The sequence below is a fragment of the Sinohyriopsis cumingii genome, chromosome 14 (genome assembly GCF_028554795.1).
Source record: "Sinohyriopsis cumingii isolate HCF-2022 chromosome 14, ASM2855479v2, whole genome shotgun sequence".
In the NCBI taxonomy this organism is placed as follows: domain Eukaryota; kingdom Metazoa; phylum Mollusca; class Bivalvia; order Unionida; family Unionidae; genus Sinohyriopsis; species Sinohyriopsis cumingii.
The window spans coordinates 65,150,930-65,169,279 of record NC_142974.1 but is presented as its reverse complement, the minus strand read 5'-3'; the positions used below and the strand labels follow the sequence as shown (position 1 = coordinate 65,169,279).

The 18,350-nt window shown below is 35.3% G+C and overlaps 1 protein-coding gene across 1 annotated transcript in view; it reads left to right on the top strand.

Annotated features, from left to right (window-relative positions):
• Positions 1-357: 357 nt before the first annotated feature.
• Positions 358-18,350, top strand: part of LOC149784023 (uncharacterized) — a 57,802-nt gene continuing 39,809 nt past the window's right edge. The window contains exon 1 of the mRNA XM_089932935.1: positions 358-1,611. Coding sequence (XP_089789061.1) covers positions 738-1,611 — 874 coding nt within the window. The 5' untranslated portion in view covers positions 358-737. The remainder of the gene's footprint in view (positions 1,612-18,350) is intronic.

Sequence of the window (18,350 nt, the reverse complement as noted above, 5' to 3'; positions counted from 1 at the left end):
TTCCTCTACCGTAAACATCTTTTAACTTGAGGATGTGCACGTACTAAGGGGAAACATATATAATTTCTAACGCTGTTAGAAACACATCGAAATAATAATTGGTCAGGGTCATTATATAGCCATATTCATTGGACTCTATACGAAGAGGAAATAAAACAAGAATATCTCATTTGCACATTAATACATGCGTGAATCTTTGTGATCAGGCAAAGAGAGTTATGGCTTGCGATGGTTTATTATAATGTTTTGTTGACATGCTGGCTAAAATTAAACAAAAAATGTAATTTCCTTGTACTGAAATGTTGTCCGCATTCAGTCGCTACCACTGCTTAAGACGCATCACTGCGTTGGAATGTGTTACCATATGGTCCTGGCAATCGGAACACATCGTAGCTTTTCAGGTGTTCAGGTTCGTTCTGGGAGAATAAGTTCTGATGAAGCTATGTTTTCATTGTTTCAGGGAGAGGACCTGTTTTTGTGAGGCCTGTCACTGACGGATACTTAACAGCTGCCTCGTTGTGTTAGTTGTAAATTAACACTATCCAGCACTTGACGTCACGTAATTCAAGATAGATTATGCAACGGATGCATACTGTTTATGGATGTGAAGTCTGCTTGTATGTTTTTAGCCGGACACTTTATTTGGCAATTCACATGGTTATAAATCTGGAGACCAAACATACAAATATGAATCATACAGATCATCATTCGTCACGTTACCTGATGTGATAAACAAAATGATGATGCACACTGCCGAGAAACCATTCAAATGTGAGATTTGTGGGAAATTGTTAAGCCTGAAATATAGTTTGTCGCGCCACTTGAAGATACACACTGGTGAAAAACCCTTTAAATGTGAAATATGTGGGAAATCATTTATGCACAACTCTTCCTTGTCAGTACACGAGAGGGCGCATACTGGTGAGAAACCATTGAAATGTGAAATATGTGGAAAATTCCTTAGGTATAGATCTAGTTTGGTATCGCACTTGATGATACACACCGGTGAGAAACCCTTCAAGTGTGAATTATGCGGGAAATTATTTGTCCACAGCTCTTCTTTGTCAGCACATGCGAGGGTGCACACTGGTGAGAAACCATTCAAATGTGAAATATGTGGGAAATTCTTTAGCTATACATCTAATTTGGCCTCACACATGTTGATACACACAGGTGAGAAACCCTTCAAATGTGAAATATGTGGGAAATCTTATAGTCATTGCTCTCATTTGTCAAAACACGTGAGGGTGCACACTGGTGAGAAACCCTTCAAGTGTGAAATTTGTGGCAAATTGTTTAGCTCCAGCTGTAGTTGGTCAACACACTTGAAGTTGCACACTGGCGAGAAACCATTCAAATGTGAAGTATGTAGCAAATGGTTTAGCCGGAGGGATCAGCTGTCATCACACTTAAATATACACACTGGTGAGAAAATGTGCAAATGTGAAATATGTGGAAAATTGCTTTCTAATAGATCTTATTTGTCAACACACGTGATGGTGCACAGTGGTGATAAACCATTCAAATGTGAACTGTGTGGGAAAGAGTTTAGCCTCAGCACTTATTTGTCAAAACATCAGAGGGTGCACACTGGTGAGAAACCTATCAAATGTTAAATATATGGCAACATATTTAGCCAGAGATACATTCAGTCATGATGCACATTGGTTATAGCCACTCAGATGTGAAATATGTGGGAAATTGTTTAGGCATACTTGTGTGTGGTACATGGAGAACTTGCCTTAGGTAAAATCGCCCGATGGAGAAATCTCACCAACAGATCCGGAGAAATTCTCCTATGGTTGTTGTAGAAGTCGCTTCAGAGCGTGCATATTAATAGAATCTATGTTGGGATTTGCACCAAGAGAAGGAAATCCCAGTCAAGGGGTTACATTATTTGTCTCCCCTTGAGGCTTGCCAAGGGGGAATACATATAATTTAACCGCACAACTGGGATTTCCTTGTATCGGTGCAAACCCCAACATATATTCTTTTTCTCACCCAATAATTTCCTTTAAAACAAAAAATGAACATCTCACTTGTGCAATGTGGTTCACGCACAAATATTTACATGCAGTGCATTAATACAAATATGTTAATGAGGAATGTGGCGTGACCGTGTAATCCGAAGTACACCATTTCTATGCGTGAGCCAAAAACAATAGCAACATAAAACGTTGCATAGTATTGAGGTATTATCACATTTAATATATGGATGTTATATGTAATTAGCAGAAAATAGTTAATATTTATTACAAGAAAATGTTTCATTTTTATCAGTTCCAATTTAGAAAATTATATTGCAAAGAATGAAATGACACTGGTCCCACACCTCTATTATTTTAATGAAAGGTTACATGTAGCATAAGTGTCCGTGTTTGGGTTCTTCATGGGTAATTAGAGATCCGAGTCACTATCGTATATAAATATCATTGTCTTTGGAGGTGGTGAAACTGTTTGTGACATATTTGTGTTGTAATTAATATTGATTGTAAAATTACCACCCTGTATGAAAGACCCTCCAAATACAGACCCTAGCTGATAACCTTGTGATGAAGTTTCAAGTTTACGATTTCTTGTAAAATGTATATTTTCTGTCTTGGAAATATGGCAGATGTTCCTACTAGTAGTGGAAGAATCTGCTACAGGGAAATTTGTTTGTTGAATAATGTGTGGATGGATAAATGATTCCCTTTGACTGGTAAGTGCATTATTTGTCCTCAAAGATGGCATGGACATGTTTGATTCAACTGGGGCACAATGGGGATGTTTAACAAAATTAGAAGAAAGGATGCTTGACATAACACATTTCTGGCTATTACTAAGTTTTCTGTAGTTGTTGAGAGAGTTGGGATTTTTGTGGACAGTTATGTATATAGCCTGAGTGTTGGAACATTGTTTTCTATTAGTTTCTGACATATATATTTTCTCATGCTGGAGACTGTAATGTGTTTAGAAGCCAAATCGGGCAAGTTTACTTTCAAAGCCATTTACTTCATTAGCGAGTTAAGTTTTCGGGCACCAACTGGTGCACGTAAAAACCATTGCTCATTTGGCCCAGGTGCATGCACGTAAGTTACAGGGGCAAGGTAAAATGGATGGTCAGGGTTACAAAAATCACTTTAACGTTTTTTCATAAACATTTGTAGATAGTTACTGGACATCTATCTGGAAATAGAGGGTTAGCGTACATCCTTGGCTTTTCATTTCTCATGTTTTTTTTATGTCATCCCCTGTCCTTGTCTTCATCTGTCTCTCATTAAACTCTAAATATTCTAGGTTAAGTTCGCAATCTTGCTTTAATGATATGTCTCTCCACTTTATGCTTTTGTGTTCTTCTCCCCCTCCCCATACCCCAAAGTGCAAAGTATTATTAAACCATAAAGTGTTCAGTAAACTTGACGGTGTGCTGGGACCCAAAAGCAAATATTCATACAATTTTGTATGACAACATAAGTTATGGCATCAGCAGTTTTGGGTTTGTTTCCTTTCTTCAAATCTTTCTGTTTACTTTTTAGGGCCTCTCTTGCTTGGCAAAATTCAGGGCCATAAACAAAACTGCAACTGTATCTGTTTCGTCTCAGATATCGTTCAAAACTTCCAATCATACCTAATAATAAATAATAATTATAAAAAGCCATGTACCTAGGGTAACAAATCTCTCTCTCTCTCTGTTTTTTTTAAAATAATTTGTCATCCATGTTGGCGAGGGCCTAAATTGCTTTATCAGTCAAGTTCTTTAATTTATAAGGTAATTTACCTTTTAAAACTATGAATAAATTTCATGTTCATTGCATAATATTTTTGGGGTAATTAGTTATTCATTCTTGCACTCATTCAAAAATTCACTTATGTTTTAAAAAATTTAATGTATATCAGTTGCGATATGCATCATTTTATTTTCTTACACATTGTTCTTTAAAATCAATTTTGTGTTATCAGTCAATATGTATGACATTTTTTACCTCTCGATGTTGTCGGCTCGTATTCACTTCCATCATTCTGACGAATTGAAAGGAAAAATCTTGAGAGAATGATGTTCAGTGCAGGTGCCGGCACTTGATGTATAGCGCGCGTCTTGTTCTTTTCCTCAAGATATTCTTCTAGTAGTTTTATGTGTCCCAATGTCTTGTGTTTGGTATTCACATTTTCATGCTCAAAAACAAAATTTTTAACAAATTTACTTCTGTAAATCTGCTCTCTTAAAGATGACCGTTTCAGTGTTTTTTTATTTCCACTCCTGATTTTGTTTTTTTCTCCGACGAATGTTGGTTCGGTTTCAGAGACACGTTTATTTCATTTGTTTTTCCAGTCTTCAGAAAGAAAGGAAAAATCCTCAGACTCCTGCTTTGGTGAATTTTCTGAAATTACTAGTTAATGCTTAGCATAATTGGCGAAACTTCCATCGTCCAAAAAGCGTACTGTACACATGGAATAGGTACCCAGTGAGTGGTAAACATTTACGATTTTTGCTCTCCAACCTTTAAGAATCAAGATGTTTCCTAGCTTGTAGTCCATTTTTTTTTGTCTTATCTTTATCGTTTTTTTCTAAATCTTCTTTTTGTAACTTTTTTTCTCTCTACTCCCAAAAATTATTTTTTTAAATGTCCCGAAGCATTAGTGTTTGCTTGATCCGAAAATAACTCCAGCAAGCCAAGCATGAGACAACAGTGGATGTGTCCCTTGATAAAGTAGTTCGTAGCGCATGGACACCTTGACTGAGACGACTGGTCTGAGATGACTAGACTGAGATGCGAAAAGGAAGGTTAGCAAAATAGCGAGTTCTCTGTCGCATGGGTGAGAAATATATGTGCTATTTATCGTTGTTTCTCTTCAACTTAATAGCTTATTAAATTTATAAATGTTGACTGTTGCAGCATAACTATATACAAAAAGTGCTAGAGAAATTTGTTTTTGGAAACAATTTCCAGAAGTGGACTAAAATCCTGTATAATAAAATAACCTCAAGAGTACAGGTAAATGGAGCAAAGGCAGGTAAATTTGACATCAAAGGATTGGTGAAGCAAGGTTGCCCACTATCTATGCTAGGAAACGTAATAGCAATTGAAATTCTAAGTATAAGCATAAAACTTAACAAAGATATAGAAGGTATAAAAGTTCCAAATATAAAAGAAGAGGTAAAAATGCTGCAACATGTCGATGATTGCACCAACTTTATAAGGGATCCAAATTCCTTTAAACACCTGATCAAAGAATTCCAAAAATTTGGAAAAGCGTCAGGATCTCAAATCAATCATGATAAAACTGAAATCCTAAAAATAGGGAAATCACTCCGGATTACCCACACATCTAATTGGAGAAAAGGTCAGAGCATTAGGTATCTATTTTGGAGTAGGCGATGAGAAAAAAAAACTGTAAAAAAAAAAAATGAAAGAGGAAATTGAAAAAATGTGAAGATCTGGGCACTAATGCCGTTATGCCTCGTGGAACGGGCCTAAGTGGCCAAAATGTATATGTATGCTAATATTAATTATATTTTAAGATCTACAGATATTTGTAATGCTACACTAAATACAACTGATAATAAAACAATAGACTACATTTGGGATTTTAAAACGCATTACATTAATAAAGAAACTCTATATAAGGCCAGAGAGAAAGAAAAAAAAGGGAGGGGGTTAGCATTACCTCGTCCCATACTACTACAATGTTCAGAAATTCTAAACAGATTTTTAAAAAATACAAGCATAACCCAAGTCACCGTGGGAAGGAATTTATATTGGTATGGGTTTACGATAAGAAATAGACTGAACTTATATAAAAATAACAAACTCACTAAGAAACAAGAAGTACACCGAAAACTCGGGAATATTAAGTAACTATTGCTAAGATACAGAGATAAAAAGATTTATGGGATCTAGATGATAAATTAATATATAAATGGGTAAGGGAGGATATTACAAAGAAAATAAAAAGTAAAGTAGAAAAAGAAAATATACATGTTAATTGGAACAGAGCATGGGGGCACTGGGTCAAACTAAGCTCCCGAAAAATTCAAAGCCTCTGCTTCAAATACATGCCCGATGCATGGTTGACAGGAGAGGTTGCAGTGAGACGGCATATGGTCAGAGTACCGCATAAATGTCCACTGTGTAAAAACGGGCCCTTCAGTAAAGTGCATACATTGACACAGTGTGAAAAATCTAAAGATAATAGAATAAGGACTATAGCGGAAATATGCAAAAATGAAAATTATAGGAAACAACATATTATATTTAGATGGTAATTTTAATTGTTGTTGTTATTGTTGTTTTAGGGTTTAACGCCATTTTTCAGCACAGGATAGGCTATACATGGCGGCCGGTATAACTGGTGGAGGAAGAACCCTGGAAAACCCAGGGAAGAACCACCGACCCACGAGAAGCTACTGGCAGGCTTTCCCACGTACCCACGCTAGCCGAGCCTTGGACTCGAACCCACGCAGATAGAGGTGAGATGGCAGTGATCCGGAACGGTGAGCGCTTTCGGACACTCGGGGCCCCCGGTAATTTTAATAAAAATAACACTGTACGCGATTTCTGAATATATTATTACAACAATGAGGGCCTGTGGCCAAATAATAGTTATAGGCAAATGACATGAGTGTACAGTGAAAAAAAGGGGAGGGATGGAGACAATGAGACTACCGTTAGGGGGTAGTTACCCAAAAGGGACATAGCCCCATCCCTCGGGCTTGTTAATTATTTTTTTTAACCACTAAAAAGGAAATTTAATACAATTACCAAGTAGGAAATATAAATTTAATATTTTATGGAATAAAAGTTTCAATTATACTAGGAGGATATTTTGTAATCTATGTCTGGATGCCTAAAAAGGGGGGACAGGGACCACCTATGGGGAAAGTACGAGACAAGGACACCATGGGGCCATGTCACATGGCGCCACGCGAAGTGAACAGGCCCATGGAAGAGTCTAAGAAAAACAACCTCATGGGTGTTTTCACCACATACAAAACAAAGAAACATGGAGTCTCTCTCTATATAATACTAACCCTAGTACAGCTCCCGGACTGTACAACATATCCCCTTAGGGGGAGACTAAAACAATTTCGGAATTTGTTTGGCAATTAAACAATAAATAAATAAAGGCAGCCAAATTCGAGGTGGGTGAAGTGTAATAAATAAAGGAAATATGGAGACCACTCGAACACAGCTGACCCTATCAAATAAATATACATGAGCAGAACGACACAAAATATAGCAGGCATCAATACAATAATATTTTTTTACCTGTAAAACCACTATCGCACCGTTCCTTCGCCAAAATTCAAAAACAACAAAATAGTTACTTAATCACATTAAATAAAAATCCAGTTGGATCCAAAAATAAGGATCACAGGATAACTGGGAATGAATTTGATATAGAAGGCTATCCTCACATGAAGACATGTAGGCTATAGCATTCACAACGTATAGTACACACATAAATAGCACACATCGGATATAGGAGACCTCTAGCCAAGGAAAAATAGAACAGGAATTCCGAGCAAGGTGATAAAAACCTAATCGGATGAACATTAGGGACTGTAAATACCCCGTCAAAAAATTCAATGAAAATTTTTAAGCTAAATTCTTTTTAAAAACTTATAAACAAACAAAACATCAGGGGGACACAAAAACATAAAACACCACTTTTTTGTTCGGATTAAGGGAGGGGGGTATCTGTCTGGTGCCCCCCCCCCCCCAAGAAAGCAACAATAATACGTAAATGTACAATGGAAGTTTTGCATTTTGTACACATCAGCACTTACCGAACTTGGGTGAAATGAAATAAATCAAAGATCAGTGTACCAATTAGTTTGTATTTCTCCCACTTTAGGAACCAGAATTCATCTAATATAAAGGATATTATATTTTTATTGTACACAGAGAACCTAGCATGAGAGACGGGTGGAAATTACTTAGTCTAATTACAAAATATAAGCTTTCAATATTTTACACTGACTTCAAATAAATGAGGTCACTAACCGAAGTCCTTGCACAAAGCTGAGGCCTACCCACCCTATTTGTAACAAGCAATTTTGTGCAGTGAACAAAATAAAGTAAGCCGATCTGTCACCAAATTTACTAGATCAGAGAGAAAAAAACAGTTATGTTGGAGTTTAAGCGAAATGTGGGGAATAGAAGAAGACAACAAATGCTAAGAAAAAAAAGTATAGCAAGTTAGTGTTGCTTTGTACTAATACGTTCCTTACAAGCAACACAACTTCTGAAGTAGTGGGCATTCCCATCTAAGCTAAAAGGATGAATAATTTAAATCGTATAGGTACTATATATATATATATATATATATATATATATATATATATATATATATATATATATTCTGTAAGTTCGTTTGGTCCATATCATGAAATGAACATTAATGGTCTTGAGTTAGGCTCAAAAAACCACAAAAAAATTGAACACTCATGTAAACTTTGTGGTGATAAATTATATAGATAAGTTGTACTTACATTTGCATCATATTTGAGGGCTAATATAATGTTTCACACTAAATCTTCTCTTTGTTTTCATACACAAGCACTAAAATATGTTTTTCCTCACCGTATTATCATGTATGATGCAAGGGAGGTAACTGAATGAAATCCATAAGGTGTGCAAGTACATTATCAAAACATTTACTGATAAACTGAGAACCTAAAATCGAGGCTTTAGTAGGTAAGAGAGACTGTAGTTAGAGATTTTATTTGTACTCCGAGACGAGGAGGCTGCATCGTATCAGACAGTTCGTGTTCTCTAAAACGCTAGTATGTGATGTGCAGCCTTCCATAAACATGCTGATATAACTACAGTGCTATTCTGGATTTTGCTATGGGATACAATCCGAAGAATAATTTTGACTTTAGTGCAGGAAATATTAACATGTGAATAATGTGGTTACCACTAAGAAATGCTTGGCTTCATGAAGAGATTCCAAAATAAAAAGTTGGACAAGAATAAAAAGGATTAATTCAAAGTCAATAAAGGGTTACAAATAAGGTTTTGCTAGTGTCAATAAGAAATGTTGACAAAGAACATGCTCGTCTAATGGTTTTCCTGCTACTTCTACAAGAGAATGCAAACGAACTTATCTTAATAAAATGCATTTAGATTTTCAAGGGAAACAAAGGAACAAATCAAATTCAGCCTGCATTGCGCTGAAAAATGGTGTTAAGTCCCAATTACTGCATGATAATTAAAAGAAACGTGTGAATGAAGACCTCTATAAAAAATGAATTCATACTAAAACTACCATCATAACCTATATTATACCATCATGACCTATATTATACAAAGTGGCTAACAAAAACCTGAACCACGTTCCTGGAGCCCTGCATAATATTTGGCCAAAATAAAAATCATCCATAGTGTATTTGCATATCTTTGTTGCATGCATGCCAGTCTTTGGAGCTGACTGATCTGATATAACATCATTAGGCCATACAAAGTACTCTTTCTGTACAGGGGTCATGCTACCAGGGGATGTGGGTTATTGTTGTTGTTGTTGTCGGGTTTAACGCCATTTTTCAGCACACGATAGGCTATACATGGCGGCCAGTATTAATGGTGGAGGAAGAACCCGGGAAAACCCCGGAAAGAACCACATACCCTCGAGAAGCTACTGGCAAGCTTTCTCACATATCCACATTGGCCGAATCCGAGACTCGAACCTACGCAGACAGAGGTGAGATGGCAGTGATCCGTATCGGAGAGCGCATTAGACCACTCGGCCACTCGGGGCCCCCGGGGGATGTGGGTGATAAAGTCGCCTGAAAAATGTAAACTTCGCGTTCTGTTAGTAAAGCGAAAACGACTAAGCTCTTTGATTTTTTTGATGTAAAATGACTGGCTGCAGCTTATGACTTTTGAGATGCCCCCTCGCTGAAGCCAGGAAGTTGTGGCAGAGTTGTAACCCAAAGCAAAATGTGTTTATGCGGTGTTGATACCAATTAGCAAATGCTGACAAAACAAACTCTTGCACATTCACAGACATGTTTTAATAGTAACTGACCATTAACATTTCTGAAGCAAGATTATCACTGCTCGATTTCCTGAAGTTGGGTCTACTGTACTATGATGAAAATAAACCAAGCACTGTTTCATAATTGAAACATCAATATATAAACAGTAATTTGTTTCTAAAAAATATAATCGGTGGAGAGCCTTTTCTAATTTATTTCTTTTTAAAATGGAGATTTTAACGGCCGTGTTTGCGTTATTTTCTTCATAAAATCAGTCTGAATCCGTAAGTGAACCTGTAATGGCGGACATCGCTGCATCTGTGATGTTCCACTTCATTAGATTGTCTGTATTCACAAATAATTGGGTAAATAAATTCAGGAAGATATATAATTTAATGAAAACAAAGTTTAAATAGTATGTGAAGATTTAGTATAAATATTTAATCATGTAGGTCAGAAACATGGGACAATACTATGTTGTGGAATTATAAACAAAATGCTGTAAGGTCAAGGTTTTGTGACATAATTCATTTTCGTGAAAATAAAAAATAAAAAAATAATAGTGAAGCAAATACTATGTAACCAATGGATGTCGTTACTACCAATACGTAGGCAAATAATAAAACCATGAATATGCAGTCCTATTAATAAGCTAGAAAGTAAGTAATTATATAAGAAAATCCCTCTTTCTAAAAATAGATGCACTCACATGGCGCAATACAATGTTCTTAAATGTGTTCGGTTGGAAAGAACGGGTCCAGTTCAGTTATATATCGACTTTAATGTTTGAGTATGTTGTCTATATGAATGGTAACGGTAATGTGTTATCGAGAACAATGAAATCAGGGCAAAAAGTATGGTTTGAAGTCACTTGTGCATTTGCTCCAATGTACATGTTGGGGTTGCTTCAAAGTATGTTAGATACATTTTTTGACTGCGATTGTACAGGAAACATTTAGAAATTAAAATAATTAAGTAGTAGTTGATTGAGCATTTTTACTTACTTGCAATTGCAAGACTTTAATCTTGTTACTCCAATCAGCTACAATGAATTACAATGTATAGCAGAATGATGCCAGAATCATATATAAGTCTGGTCACTGCAAGGGGGAGGGGGTATTAGAGTTCCGCCAGCGACTCAGATATGCGAAGAAGAAAAAAAATTAACAATAAATTTTCAAATGTTATCCTTGCAGGTGTCTAAATTATATACAAAACAATAAACTAGTAGTGGGACCAATGCAGCATAATTTATGTATTACCAAAATTTGCAGTTTATATATTACATAGTAAGACACTATTAATGTTCAAATGACAGCTTTTTTAATATGTAGGAATCTTTATTCAGGTATTTCTTTTTAAGGGTAAAAATCAAAACACGAGTAAGCAAACTTATAATTCTCACACATTCAAAATTCAACTGTGATATATAACATTTATTTACGTCTTCTGGTTCGTTTTGTAGATACCAGAAGATGCCATTATGTATGGAGCAACCCTTATTTGCGATGCTGGGACACAAACTACCTAATATGGCAGTGACGTCGTTGCCAATAAAAATATAAAATTAAACAATGATTCCAAAACGGTGGAAACTTCCTTTAAAAAAGACAAAAGTTGCATCACCAATAGATTTTATATTGATATTCTATCTAAAAGTAAAATGGGGAATAGAAGAAGACAACAAATGCTAAGAAAAAAAAGTATAGCAAGTTAGTGTTGCTTTGTACTAATACGTTCCTTACAAGCAACACAACTTCTGAAGTAGTGGGCATTCCCATCTAAGCTAAAAGGATGAATAATTTAAATCGTATAGGTACTATATATATATATATATATATATATATATTTCTGTAAGTTCGTTTGGTCCATATCATGAAATGAACATTAATGGTCTTGAGTTAGGCTCAAAAAACCACAAAAAAATTGAACACTCATGTAAACTTTGTGGTGATAAATTATATAGATAAGTTGTACTTACATTTGCATCATATTTGAGGGCTAATATAATGTTTCACACTAAATCTTCTCTTTGTTTTCATACACAAGCACTAAAATATGTTTTTCCTCACCGTATTATCATGTATGATGCAAGGGAGGTAACTGAATGAAATCCATAAGGTGTGCAAGTACATTATCAAAACATTTACTGATAAACTGAGAACCTAAAATCGAGGCTTTAGTAGGTAAGAGAGACTGTAGTTAGAGATTTTATTTGTACTCCGAGACGAGGAGGCTGCATCGTATCAGACAGTTCGTGTTCTCTAAAACGCTAGTATGTGATGTGCAGCCTTCCATAAACATGCTGATATAACTACAGTGCTATTCTGGATTTTGCTATGGGATACAATCCGAAGAATAATTTTGACTTTAGTGCAGGAAATATTAACATGTGAATAATGTGGTTACCACTAAGAAATGCTTGGCTTCATGAAGAGATTCCAAAATAAAAAGTTGGACAAGAATAAAAAGGATTAATTCAAAGTCAATAAAGGGTTACAAATAAGGTTTTGCTAGTGTCAATAAGAAATGTTGACAAAGAACATGCTCGTCTAATGGTTTTCCTGCTACTTCTACAAGAGAATGCAAACGAACTTATCTTAATAAAATGCATTTAGATTTTCAAGGGAAACAAAGGAACAAATCAAATTCAGCCTGCATTGCGCTGAAAAATGGTGTTAAGTCCCAATTACTGCATGATAATTAAAAGAAACGTGTGAATGAAGACCTCTATAAAAAATGAATTCATACTAAAACTACCATCATAACCTATATTATACCATCATGACCTATATTATACAAAGTGGCTAACAAAAACCTGAACCACGTTCCTGGAGCCCTGCATAATATTTGGCCAAAATAAAAATCATCCATAGTGTATTTGCATATCTTTGTTGCATGCATGCCAGTCTTTGGAGCTGACTGATCTGATATAACATCATTAGGCCATACAAAGTACTCTTTCTGTACAGGGGTCATGCTACCAGGGGATGTGGGTTATTGTTGTTGTTGTTGTCGGGTTTAACGCCATTTTTCAGCACACGATAGGCTATACATGGCGGCCAGTATTAATGGTGGAGGAAGAACCCGGGAAAACCCCGGAAAGAACCACATACCCTCGAGAAGCTACTGGCAAGCTTTCTCACATATCCACATTGGCCGAATCCGAGACTCGAACCTACGCAGACAGAGGTGAGATGGCAGTGATCCGTATCGGAGAGCGCATTAGACCACTCGGCCACTCGGGGCCCCCGGGGGATGTGGGTGATAAAGTCGCCTGAAAAATGTAAACTTCGCGTTCTGTTAGTAAAGCGAAAACGACTAAGCTCTTTGATTTTTTTGATGTAAAATGACTGGCTGCAGCTTATGACTTTTGAGATGCCCCCTCGCTGAAGCCAGGAAGTTGTGGCAGAGTTGTAACCCAAAGCAAAATGTGTTTATGCGGTGTTGATACCAATTAGCAAATGCTGACAAAACAAACTCTTGCACATTCACAGACATGTTTTAATAGTAACTGACCATTAACATTTCTGAAGCAAGATTATCACTGCTCGATTTCCTGAAGTTGGGTCTACTGTACTATGATGAAAATAAACCAAGCACTGTTTCATAATTGAAACATCAATATATAAACAGTAATTTGTTTCTAAAAAATATAATCGGTGGAGAGCCTTTTCTAATTTATTTCTTTTTAAAATGGAGATTTTAACGGCCGTGTTTGCGTTATTTTCTTCATAAAATCAGTCTGAATCCGTAAGTGAACCTGTAATGGCGGACATCGCTGCATCTGTGATGTTCCACTTCATTAGATTGTCTGTATTCACAAATAATTGGGTAAATAAATTCAGGAAGATATATAATTTAATGAAAACAAAGTTTAAATAGTATGTGAAGATTTAGTATAAATATTTAATCATGTAGGTCAGAAACATGGGACAATACTATGTTGTGGAATTATAAACAAAATGCTGTAAGGTCAAGGTTTTGTGACATAATTCATTTTCGTGAAAATAAAAAATAAAAAAATAATAGTGAAGCAAATACTATGTAACCAATGGATGTCGTTACTACCAATACGTAGGCAAATAATAAAACCATGAATATGCAGTCCTATTAATAAGCTAGAAAGTAAGTAATTATATAAGAAAATCCCTCTTTCTAAAAATAGATGCACTCACATGGCGCAATACAATGTTCTTAAATGTGTTCGGTTGGAAAGAACGGGTCCAGTTCAGTTATATATCGACTTTAATGTTTGAGTATGTTGTCTATATGAATGGTAACGGTAATGTGTTATCGAGAACAATGAAATCAGGGCAAAAAGTATGGTTTGAAGTCACTTGTGCATTTGCTCCAATGTACATGTTGGGGTTGCTTCAAAGTATGTTAGATACATTTTTTGACTGCGATTGTACAGGAAACATTTAGAAATTAAAATAATTAAGTAGTAGTTGATTGAGCATTTTTACTTACTTGCAATTGCAAGACTTTAATCTTGTTACTCCAATCAGCTACAATGAATTACAATGTATAGCAGAATGATGCCAGAATCATATATAAGTCTGGTCACTGCAAGGGGGAGGGGGTATTAGAGTTCCGCCAGCGACTCAGATATGCGAAGAAGAAAAAAAATTAACAATAAATTTTCAAATGTTATCCTTGCAGGTGTCTAAATTATATACAAAACAATAAACTAGTAGTGGGACCAATGCAGCATAATTTATGTATTACCAAAATTTGCAGTTTATATATTACATAGTAAGACACTATTAATGTTCAAATGACAGCTTTTTTAATATGTAGGAATCTTTATTCAGGTATTTCTTTTTAAAGGTAAAAATCAAAACACGAGTAAGCAAACTTATAATTCTCACACATTCAAAATTCAACTGTGATATATAACATTTATTTACGTCTTCTGGTTCGTTTTGTAGATACCAGAAGATGCCATTATGTATGGAGCAACCCTTATTTGCGATGCTGGGACACAAACTACCTAATATGGCAGTGACGTCGTTGCCAATAAAAATATAAAATTAAACAATGATTCCAAAACGGTGGAAACTTCCTTTAAAAAAGACAAAAGTTGCATCACCAATAGATTTTATATTGATATTCTATCTAAAAGTAAAATGATTCATGAATATTTCAGGATGGCATTTTATTTACTAGATGATAAACATTTCTACATTGTCATCAGTTTTAAAACATCTTGTGTGTACAAGTGTATTGTCACTAAAAGAATATACAATTTTATGATTTTGAAATGATACATGTACATTGTGTTTTCAAAATGTTATAAAAACATGAATTAAAACAGTCTTCAGTATAGACTAAATCAAAACAGAGAATCATGTCAATTACTTCATTATATTTATATCTTTTTTCTGTCATATATATATATATATATATATATATATATATATATATATATATATATATATATATATATTTGTACACTATGGATATAAATTTTTCATTGTGGAAGGCTTGAAGATAAAAGCAGCAATAAAAATGCAGTTCCATACCATTGTTTTGTATTTCCTTACACATGCTATATTATCAGCCCCTGCCATCGTTGGTCCTGTATCTTCACTTTTGTGTATCACGTGATATGCATAACACATTTACATGACGCGACGCCATCTCTGCTTAAGTTTCTGCTGTGCTTTTTTGGAAGTCATATGGCCAAAATACACTGCATTTACCTCAGTCCAAACATACACATAAGACTACAAGTATGAATACAATGGCTATGAATGTAATAATGTATATACACGTACAAAATGAGTTGATAATAAACATATAACACAGATTTTTCGACTTGAAAACAAGGTATTTCATAAAACTACGTTAAATGCATACTGAAAAATAGAGGGCATAATAAAAAAGAAAACAAAAGAAAACAAATATATATATATATATATATATATATATATATATATATATATATATATATATATATATATATATAGTCTCGGAAGCGCAAAATCACTTATGCAGGAGTCCTCCGTACGCACGGAACTGCTGGACGGCAAATTCAAGAGCTTGCCAGTCCTTCTTCAACGACCTGCAGTGTGGGATGTTATGTGATGTGATTTGGACTCGTATCGCTGCGATGTCTGCAATGTGGCAGTTTATAGTGATGTCTAGCACTGGGGCATCTAGCTACGATGTCGTAGCCTCAACTTGATTTGTTGTGGTTGAGGCTACGAACTGATCCCATATTATGTAATGGAACAAAAAACATCATCACTAAAGTCAGAAAAACAAATAGTGTAGTAATCTACTACATAAGTTTAATCATGCTGTGAAAGAAGTTTGGCTTATTTTGAATTAATTAAGCCCTTACCCGATAAAATAAATTGTCATGGTTACACTAACCTCACCATGTCCGCCATGACAGATAACGCGAGACTCTCGCTGTGACCCCCTTTTCTATATAAGTCTTGCCAGACCATATTTAAATATTCTGCGCTATGTTATTATCAACCAAGTGGCGAATAATGGCTTCTTGGTGGAATTTCAAAGTTGCCGATAAACCGTATATACTTTTAATGCGCATAATTTCTGACTCAAACCGCGCCATATTTTTACTACGTTTATAATATAGATTCAATGTCCTTATATGGTACACAACCAAATGAGACTGAGAGCAGAAGTAATCATTATTTAAACAAATATGGCGGACGCTCTAAACGAAAATATCGTATAAGAAAGGTAAACGAGATTTTACAAACATTTCTACAATGATTTGCGATACTTCCGGTATTAAATAAGAGGACTACTCAATTTATTTTATTATATGCAAGGAATGTGTTCAAATTGTTGATATTAGGCTAAAAGAGCGCCGGGTGTGAATCACAAACGGCTTGCTCCATTGACACATACATGCTTTTGTTAGCACCCCGTCCACGAGGTAGGAGATGGGGTACTTATATTATTACTATGGGGCATCATGTCGCAGACATGTATCATGATGTCCCGCCCAGTCACATTATCCTGACACAAGGCCGACCAGTCCTAACACTAACCTCTAAATGCTGAGCGCCAAGCGAGGCAGCTGTTAGTACCATTTTTGTTAAGTCTTTGGTATGACACGGCCTGGGATCGAACCCACGACCTGCCGCGTCCGAGGCTCTAACCATTAGGCCAATGGAGCGGTCTGCTGTGTGGGAAAATATGTTGATAAATTGGTCATTTTAGCTATGCTAATATTTACTTGAGAAAATTCAGTGGCTGAAAGACCCACTGATGTACTTGTGCATAAGAGTACAACAAAATGAACAACTTTAGCTTTCATTATTGAGTTTGTTTCCATGTGTAGGGGAATAAGTTATGCGTGTGACCTTGAAATCAAGACATGCTGAGAATTAGACAAAATGCTGTTTGCAAATCTGGATAACTATTTTGAGGTTAAATAGACGAAGACCGTAATGAGCTTTAGCAGAGTGCTAAAGTTGCTAAACTAATAGATCACACGGAACTCTATGCATGATGCCTATCTTAGTGCTTGGAATAAGACCTTTCCTTGGCCTGACATAATTCACTCACACTCTAATGGACAAACAACTATATGTCAGTGGTGCAGAGAAGTTCGAAAATAAAACTCAGTGGCAACCACTGGTTTTACTCATCTAGAAATTTAGTCTCTTCACGTATGCCCAATATGCTTCTGGTAGACAGGACTGAAACTTTTGCTGGTGGGACTCTTGATTTTCCCAGAATAGGAGTCCTGGACTCCTAGTTTTAAAATCAAAGTGAGACCTCTCATTATATATATATATATATATATATATATATATATATATATATATATATATATATATATATATATATATATATATTTATTGCAAAAATGAAAAAATATGAACTTACGGTTTTATAGAATCAAATCCAAAAATAAACTTTAGTAGTCCTAATAACAAAATATTCTACTGATTTTACGTCTGAATCCTGACGAAGAAACCAAATCGAAGACGATGACATATGCTGCATTCAGTAGTGATGAAGTCTACAGTTTCTTAAAGAAACAAGAATTATCACTCCGGTTTCTGATAGCTGAATACATTTTTATAAAATAACTGTTCTTGTTCAAAAAATTTACATGAGCACACGTATTTTCCAGAAAAATAGCAGAATTAATCCTTTTGAATCCACGTACTTTGAAATAAGTCCAAACAGTACAACATTAAACTTCTAGTGTGAGAATAAGTCTCCAAAACAAAGGTTATATGGTCTTGTAAAATGTAAACAAGGGGTCACGTGATCATCTTCTAAATACTTGTTAAAGATCACGTCTACCCAGTGTGACTCTGCTGACAACCAATCGTTTTACTCTAAGAAATAAAAATATATAAAAATTGTTTACATCTTAAACCTGAAG